The sequence below is a fragment of the Vollenhovia emeryi genome, unplaced genomic scaffold (assembly GCF_000949405.1).
Source record: "Vollenhovia emeryi isolate VEMERY1.0 unplaced genomic scaffold, V.emery_V1.0 DF939243.1, whole genome shotgun sequence".
NCBI classification, from domain to species: domain Eukaryota; kingdom Metazoa; phylum Arthropoda; class Insecta; order Hymenoptera; family Formicidae; genus Vollenhovia; species Vollenhovia emeryi.
Genome location: NW_011967123.1, coordinates 448,394 through 457,990, shown reverse-complemented (window position 1 = coordinate 457,990; position 9,597 = coordinate 448,394). Strand labels below are relative to the sequence as shown.

The 9,597-nt window shown below is 36.5% G+C and overlaps 1 protein-coding gene across 1 annotated transcript in view; it reads left to right on the top strand.

Moving 5' to 3' along the window:
- The window catches only part of LOC105560057 (guanylate cyclase 32E), a 21,520-nt gene extending 13,522 nt beyond the window's left edge, over window positions 1-7,998 (top strand). Inside the window, exons 15-23 of the mRNA XM_012008805.1 lie at window positions 379-592; window positions 1,003-1,137; window positions 2,035-2,147; window positions 2,229-2,380; window positions 3,195-3,293; window positions 3,410-3,554; window positions 3,634-3,732; window positions 5,064-5,865; window positions 7,445-7,998. Coding sequence (XP_011864195.1) covers window positions 379-592; window positions 1,003-1,137; window positions 2,035-2,147; window positions 2,229-2,380; window positions 3,195-3,293; window positions 3,410-3,554; window positions 3,634-3,732; window positions 5,064-5,854 — 1,748 coding nt within the window. The 3' untranslated portion in view covers window positions 5,855-5,865; window positions 7,445-7,998. The remainder of the gene's footprint in view (window positions 1-378; window positions 593-1,002; window positions 1,138-2,034; window positions 2,148-2,228; window positions 2,381-3,194; window positions 3,294-3,409; window positions 3,555-3,633; window positions 3,733-5,063; window positions 5,866-7,444) is intronic.
- The last annotated feature ends 1,599 nt before the right edge of the window (window positions 7,999-9,597 follow it).

Here is a 9,597-nt window from a genome sequence, read left to right as displayed (position 1 = left end):
AACGAGTTATTAATTATTAAAAATCGCTATCTTAGGCCGGCCCACTGCCCAATTCAAACGTGCGGCGAGATCGATCGATCGTTACAACTCTCTGCGCGCCTAGTAACGATCGATCGATCTTGCTGCACGTTTGAATTGGGCAGTGGGCCGGCCTAAGACAGCGATTTTTAATAATTAATAACTCGTTAACTATTGCAAAACCTGCAAAGTGGTAGAGGACTTTTCGACTTACAATTAGTCTAGTCCACTCTATCCCACAATAAGCGTTGATGCGGGTATTACATGACACCCTGTATAAACTGGAACGAATTTATCGATATCCACCATAATACTTACGAAGAGATATACATCTATATGAATTTAATTAATTTATAATAGGATTGTTATACAAAGCACCTGAATTATTACGCCTCGCTCATTTTGAGAAGTCAACTGTTCAGGATTTTCAAAAGGGTGACGTGTATTCGTTCGGCATCGTATTGTACGAAATGCAAGGGCGACAAGGACCCTTCGGGGTCCTTGGGATGGAACTTTCAGCAATAGAAATATTAAGGAAAGTAATCACAAGAGATTCTGGAAGAGCACCGTTTAGGTCAGTACACGAAATTAATTGCCTCTTTTGGCCCGATTCCGGAGGCGACGTCCCCTGTTCTCCCCCACCCCCACCCCCCCTACGACGTCCAAACCAGTGATGCCGTTTGAGAACGGTGGTGGGGATAGAGTGGGGATGGCTCCCGTTCGCATACATGTTACGTGCTGTATATGTGTGCGCGCATATCTTGTGTGCGGCACGGGAGCCATCCCCACTCTATCCCCACCACCGCTGTCGCGATGTGGGAGACGTTCCCATTGTTCCCAAACGGCATCACTGGGCCGAGCTGCCGATCGATATTGAGGTCAGTGGGACATCGCCTCCGGAATCAGGCCGAAAAGGGCAACTAATTCCGAGCACTGAATTAAAGAATTTAGAAAAATTTCCTTTTTTCCACGAAATAATGATAGACCACCGTTGGATCAACTGGAAAATACGTTCGATTTCGTTCGTAATTGTTTACTGGATTGTTGGGCAGAGGAAGCTGAGTTACGGCCTGATTTTCGGGCGATAAGACAAAAGTTAAAGCCGCTTCAAAAGGGAATGTAAGCTCATTTCGCAATAATATACAGGGTGTTTTATATTAGTCGCAAATATTTCGAAAAATATGATAGATACGAAAAACCTTTTCCGACAAAAGTTGTTTGGTTTGAAGGGGGACATAAGATAGTATAATTAGTTTGACCTTAAGTAAATGTGCCAAGATCATATACAGTTCAATTTTGTTTTTTAAATAGAACCCCCTATTGTTCATTGCACATTCTTATCACTTACTTCGAGAGCTTTTCAAAACATCTTAATTAAGTATTTTTTCACGAAGTACTTTTTGAGTTACGAGGCTTGAAAGTTAGTTCCGCCGACATTACTATAACTAAAAGTGTACCATGTAGAGGTTGCACGGCCAAATTTATATTTCTGTACTGTGTGCATAAATAAAGTGTAAATGAATGCTTGTAACAGAAGTAACTCAACCAGTACTCCATGAAAAAATATTTAATCAATATTATGAAAAATTCTCGAGACAAGCTATGATATTATGCAATAAAAAATACTGGATTCTATTTTAAAAAATCAAAGTTGAACTCCATATGACTTTGGCACGTTCACTCAATGTTAAACCAATGACACTATTTTATGTCTTCCTTCGAATCAAACAACTTTTAAACAATTAATGAATTTATAAGGCTCTGATGTGAAATCACAGATTCGAAGGAATAAAGGAATAAGGGACAAGACAGGATGTTAAATGTCTAAATAATTAAAATTTTTAAATTTATTGCGCTAAATATTTTAAACAGCAAACAACTTTGTCTGAAACGTTTTTTCATATCTTTCATATTTTTCGCGATGAACGATGTCTGAGGTGATTAAGATAAAACACCTTGTAGAAAATAATATATTTTTATTTCGTAATAAACACATGTGTTATGTTTTCCTTACAGGAAAGTGAATATCTTTGACAACATGATGGCGATGATGGAAAAATATGCAAATAATCTGGAAGCACTCGTTGATGAACGGACGGACCAGTTGACTGAAGAAAAAAAGAAAACGGGTTGGCTAACTAAAAAAAACAAAATTAAACTTTATTATTATTGTTGTTACTTCAGATAATTATATTTGTATTGTCTTTCAGATGCCTTACTATATGAAATGTTACCGCGATACGTGGCCGAAGAATTGAAAAAGGGGAAAAAAGTAGAGGCTGAAAATTTTGACTGTGTTACCATTTATTTTAGTGACATAGTTGGTTTCACGTCTATGTCTGCGGAAAGCACACCGTTGCAAGTGAGAAGTTTAATATAATAAACATATTAGCAGGAGTAGGAAAGTTACTTACTTTTTAAAACTAACTAGTTACCGTGACTTGTACCGAGTAAAAAATGTAACTCGTTACCGTTATAGTTACTAATTTTCAAAAGTAACTCGTTATCGTTACCATTACTTAAAAAATAACGATTTGTTACTTTTATCGTTATTTTTTTAATTCCGAAACAAGATCAGACAAACTATAACATCTACTTCTGTAATTGTTTTTTCTAACAAAGTTATTAATAAAACAATTTTTTATTTTAAAGCTGTAAAACCATAAAATATTTAAGAAGGTAAATTTTTAAGTGCCCAAAATGTAAATAAAAAATTTGGATTTCTATGAAAAGTAAATATAGCTAAAGTTTTCTTATTGCACTCAAGTTTTCGTTGGAATTTTTAACGCGCAATAATTTTAAATTTATCTTAAATACAACAACCCATGATAACAATAGATTATGAATATCGATGGATGCCTGAAGATTAAATGTAAGAAAATATAGTTATATGTATATTATAACTATGTTCAAAATATAAAAAGTAACGATAAAAGTAACTGGTAAGTTTGTTACAGCTAGTAAAAGAAATTAACTACGTTACCGTTACAGTTACAAAAAAAAGTAACGTCGTTACTAGTTAGTTACCAAAAAAAGTAACTTGTAACGGTAACGGCGTTAGTTCCATACCCTGCAGTTACTTCCATACCCTGCATATTAGTAATTACTGCTGTAACCTCGATTTATTTTTCCTGCTGAAAATAACTACAATATAGCTACACGTCGCTTTATTTCAGGTAGTCGACTTTTTAAATGATCTCTACACATGCTTTGATTCGACGATAGAAAACTATGACGTGTATAAGGTAGAGACCATTGGAGACGCTTATATGGTGGTGAGTGTTATCAAAATTGTTCATTCAAACGCTATTTTATAAACTAAATTGAGGGTAAATTGCAAAATTGCAAATTCCATAAATAAAAATTGATTCCAATTTTGTTTTTTTTTTAGGTCAGTGGTCTACCAATAAAGAACGGTATTCAGCATGCTGGTGAAATAGCGAGCATGTCATTGTGTCTTCTGGACGCCATTAAGCAATTTACCATTCGTCACAGGCCGCTTGATAAACTGCAACTCCGCATAGGAATACATTCCGGTATAATTTAAAGGAAAACCACCTTCTAATAATAAAATAATCAGAGAAAATAAATAATGACAATCTAATCTTTTGATAGGTCCAGTTTGCGCTGGCGTAGTTGGATTAAAAATGCCACGATATTGCTTATTTGGCGATACTGTAAATACCGCCTCTCGTATGGAGTCCTCAGGGTTACGTGAGTATCATTCAAAATTATTTTTCACAATAAAATCAAGTATATTAAACAAAGTGTTAAGCGAACGTATGTAAATACACATATCACGTACAAATATAATAGATCACGAGTAACACTCCCTGGTAGAAATTGCCCTGCCGGCGCCACGACACTTGTCAGCGCCATGCAAGTTTGCCACGCCAGCGCCTTATCCTAAAAAACTGGAAAGGGCCATGTTAGTGCAATGTCCGCGCCATGTCCGCGCCTAATAATAAATAGCATGACATTCCCGACTAGAAATAAAGTCATGCATGCCTTATGTATGGTCAGGGCCCGATAGGGAGGAAGTAAGGAATGCCCTATCCCTGATAATATCAAAATAAATCATAAGTTTCGTTATGAAATTCAATGAAATACTGTGAAATTAGATGAAAGTTAATTAATATTACTAAAAATTAGAGAAAAAAATTTTGAAATGTTGTATATTATGAAATTTGCAGAATTTCGCTGAAAATAAATTTTTTAATGAAAAATTGCTGAACTGATAATGAAATTGGGTCAATTGCAAGAGATTTTCAACCAAATTTCAGCAAATTTTATTATGTTTTTAGCAAAATTTTTCCATCAGGGCTAATAAGAAATCCCTGACATGTGTCTGATTCCCTCCTGAATAGGATAGCACTAGTACCACATACTGCCGCGACGTGGCGACCGCACGTCTTTCTCGTAAGTAAAAATCGTCCCGTATTAGTATAAAGGGCGAGCCGATATGATGCGAGAGCGAGTTGTCTGGATCATGGATAAACCTCGATAACCTGATATACTTACATTTACGGTCAGGGCCCTGTCAGGGCTGCCTAATGAGTGCCTGACTAGGCATTAAGGCATCTTTATTAGGACCCTATCAGAACCCTACTAAAATTTCTGCTCGGGACGCTCTCGGCAACGCTTGCTGCGAACGTTTATCGCCATTTAGCATTTCTTTAGACGATTTAATTAACTATTTTTTATATATAGCTGTTTTACCCCTGTACCAACCAGCCCCGAATCGCGGCCCCCGATCTACCCTATGTGCCACGTTAAAAACTCGTTAGTGCTCGCTAGTCCCACGTCTGCATTATAATAATACTTACTAGCGCCATGTTAGCGCCATGCCAGCACCACATCAAATCAACTTCGAAGTGTGGCGCAAGTGGGGCAAAACGTGACGATTTCGTACATGGCGCTTACCAGCGGTGTCATTCCAGCGCCTGAAATGGCATGTGGCACGCTGGTCAGGGCCATGCAAGCGCCCGATCAAAATTTCTACCAGGGCTACAATATTTTCACTAGATTTTCTTGCGTTTTTGCAGCGCTAAAAATTCACTGCAGCAGTGAATCAAAACAGCTGCTGGACCAGCTGGGAGGATTCGAACTCGTCGAGCGCGGAGTAACTTCCATGAAAGGCAAAGGCAAGCATATGACATACTGGTTAATTGGAGAGGATCCGATATTACGCAGTAAGCGTAGTAAAGGAAAAATAAGCACGCAGAGCGATAGCAAGAAAACCAGCATGGCAGATCCTCTGGTTCCGCGAAGTTCTCTGAAAAACAAATCCCTCGTCAGATCAACTTTTATGAGGTGTTCCAGTGAGTCTCCGAAACGCTTGCGATTTGCCAGCTCAGATCAGCTGGATCAAAAGGGTTCCAGGATAAGTCAACTGCAATTGATAGTCGACAACAGTTCGTGTAAGACGAAAATTCCATGCGTATTACGATCATCCTGCACGGGGAGTTGGTGGCGAGAATTGTCTTCTAGTAGCTCGTGTCCATGTGTCGAGAAGCTCTACAATCAGGAGATTCAATCAGAACTAGAAGAAATAGAAGACAAATTGCCGGATATCAAAAATGTGCCGCTGCTTCGAAGTAACTTGATCTTCGGAAACGAGTCGTATCTTCTACACCCTAGAGCCAAGAGCATCCGTTTCGGCATATCTGGGATACGCCAGATTATCTCCAAATCAGCACCCAGCAGCCCCAAGCACAGTACGGTGATGCTGACAGGCCAGAAAAGAATAGCACATTCGAATGAAGAAATTGATCGATGGGATACGATGACGCCATTGATCTACTGTCCGAGTGGTCGCTTGGACTCAAAGATTTAAGATTGACATTGGTATTGATTAAACAATATTAAATACAGTTGTACAATTTATGAACAATTCAATATCACGGCTCATTGACGAGCAAGAAGGATGTAAGATATAATAACTAAAATTTCTTTATATATTATACATTTCAATTGAATACAAAAGGTAATACAAAGATTGTATGCGTTTTAACACAACAGTGTCTTCTTCAGCAAGTTACCTCGGACAAAGAAAGAAATAAAAATATATCTTAAGTTAGAACGCAAAATTAACGGTTATAATAAAAATATGTAGTGTTCCGCATTTAACGCACCGCTAATAATGTGATTGATGTCCACATCGATGAGTTCATGTCCTATTTTTTTCTTTTTCTAGTCCATCTTATTAAATGTGTGCATAGATTTCATTCTATAGCGTGATAGATAAGGTAGATAGAAATGCGCAGTAAATTTCTTTAAAATGAGTCTGTTCCAGGTGGTGTGAAAGTTTTAGTGAACATGATGCACATCGATGTGGAAGATTAAGTTAATATTGTTAAAAGTTTTTTCATCTTGAGTCTACAGCGGTTCAAAAAAGAATCTTTTAGATTGTACACTCAAGACGAGAAAACTTTTGACAATATTGACTTAATCTTCCATTTTGATGTATACATCATGTTCACTAAAACTTTTACACCACCCGAAAGAAACTTATTTTAAAGAAATTTACTGTGCATTTCTATCTACACTATCTATCGCAGTATGGAAAATCTATTCACACCTTACTTTAATGGGATAGACAGGAAAAAGGAAAAATGGGACATGAACTCATTGATGTGGACATTAATCACAGTATTAGCGGTGCATTAAATACAAAACACTACATATTTTTATTATAACCGTTAATTTTACGTTCTATAACTTAAGATTTATTTTTATTTATTTCTTTTTACAATGTAACTTACGGAAGAAAACACTGTAGTGTCGAAACGCGTACAATCTATGTATAAGTTTTTGTATTTAATCGAAATGGATAATATAAAGCAATTTTAGTTATTATGTCTTACAATTAAAAAGCAGCTTAGTGACGCCGGTCAAGAAATGAAGAATTTTAATAAATATGGAAACGACTTTACTTGCAATTCTTTATTAAAATAAAATACAACGTTTCGGTTATTCTGTTTTCTAACGTTGACAACTAGACACATTGTACGAAATTAAAATCTGGCGTATTTACATATAATACTAATTGACTTCTAACTTGATTTAATAATAACAAAATTGACTTCTAACTTAATTTTCACATCTCTAATCTAACGAATTTTACATTTGTAGGCACTCTTGTAAGTTTGTTACCTGAAGAGGACCAGTATTACTGACCGAAACGTTGTGTTTTATTTTAATATAAAGAATTGTCAGTAAGGTCGTTTTCACACTTATTAAAATTCTTATTATATCTGACATCCTTTTTGCTCGTTAATTACATAGGTCGTGATACCGAATAATTATTAGTACTAGTAGTTGTGTTTTAAAAATGTATAAACATTAATCAATGTTAATTACATAGATGTGTGTGTGCGCGCGCGCACCAGAATGTCTATACTAACTTGATAATTAAATCTTTCAGGACAGGGCTTTTTCCGAAATAAGAGGTCTCGTCCCTATAGGGACCAGCCCTGATCAGGTTAAAAATTCCGCAAACAACATAATATTATAATTACGCCATATTCTAATTCATAATCTGTCAATTGTAATTTTGTGCCAACCAACACACATTTTAATGAGATTTCTCACTTACGATATACATATCATGTACCAAAGAGCACTGCACGTACAAACTTTACACACAGATATCAGTGCAATTTACAGTTAAAACAGAGAGATAATAATGTGTCTGTAGGTTTCCATGTTGTTATTGCATATATATTCCAACAATACATTTCTTGCGGTAGCATAGAATGGCACAAAAAGGCTCGTGTTTCTTAAGTAAATGTCTAGTCAATACTATTTTAAATGTATAACGTTTGTCTCTGAGCACTTTCGTGGAACTATCAAATATATTTCTTTATATGCGTATACATGTAAAAGAAGATTAATTCTTGTAACATTATGTGAGAAGATCTCAATAAACACATAATATTACAATACGTTTATTTATTAAACGTTTATTTAAAAGTAGTATAGACGCTTTATCGACGCTTTACAATTCAAATGCAGATTTGATATTTTTATTTTTATTGCTCTCTCTCTCTCTCTCTCTCTCTCTCTCTCTCTCTCTCTCTCTCTCTCTCTCTCTCTCTCTCTCTCTCTCTCTCTCTTCATCTTAAAATAATTTTTTATTAGCTTCGTACAACAAATATACAGGAAATGGAGAAAATATGTACCTTATTCAATTTCGCACACGCGAAATCCGCCATCACTGTGTATACTTTAAAATACGTGGCTCTTAGTTTGTGCAGACGTCATACGTAAGTGCAATGGCTTGAGACGTAACCCGGCCCACGCAAATGATGCATGATAGAGCGACGGCGATAACACAGAGAGATCCATTACATTATTATTATTGAGGAAATTAATTAAACCCGATTTGCGCGAGTCGGCGCGATATTGTACATATATCATGCATACTTTTATGTTTCTATTCCCCTTTTATCGTCTGCCTGCACAACTGGCCATCAGTAGACGTTTTTTTTTTAAATAAGCGAACAGAAGTTGACGCGACAGACGTGTCGAATAAAGCCACACTCGTATGAAAAGCGACAACAGCCGTGCGAAAAAAGAACGGACAAAAGAAAAGGACGAATTATTCGTGTGATTTCAGATTATTTGTCTCGTTGTCAGTAAACTTTTTCTACGTTGCCGATAAATGCGCAACGACTACTTCGTTTTCAATTAACCGTCCTGCTGCGTCATTTACACAAACGTATATCGAAGCATCATTTTCCAGGGGCCATGCGCTTTAGTTGCATTACATGTTGATGTCTGACCACTTTAACAGCGACTCCTGAAAAAGAAAACAAACGTATGTAAACAAATGACTAATCAATTAATAACAAACGTATTATTGTCATGATATATCTTTTTATAATCCACATGAAGATGCATTTCGTTAAAATTACGTCCTCTGAGTTTCAGTTGAAGCGATATAGCGCATAATCCACTTGCTTGTGTATCGTAAACATAATATAAATTAAATCGCGCTTTTATCGATTCATCCAACCGAGTTGGGTGAGGATAAGTCTTTATACGATTCGATGGTACTGACCCGCTTCATGGTAATGCATAGCACAAATTTGTGAATTCAATCACGGAATGCCGAAAATATTGACTTCAGTTTGCACGGCTCATTACGTCCAGGGAACGCCGCGTGACGACAAAACCGGTGACGTTATGTCCCGTCTTTGTCTACGCGCGAACGAGCCGTGCAAATACAAAACTGACTCCGAAATTTATTGCACGAATTACCGCCGAGCGCGTTCGCGAACGCAACAAGTGAACTTGACCTAAAACTAGACTTGAAACGATCGATAACAGAGAGCCGCGTTAAAGCTGAACGCATGGTTAACAGGTGGTTTTAATACATTGCAGTCTATCTAACAATTAATATAATTTGATTAAAGAGACAATAGAATAATTTGCACACTTATTGTTAGATATCAGTGATTAAAGAACCGAAATTGACACGAACAGAATAATTATAAAAGCAGAACAGAATACAAACAATAATAACGACAGTGTCTAAAAGATCGATAACAATTTGGACGCGCAGTGCAGTGCAAG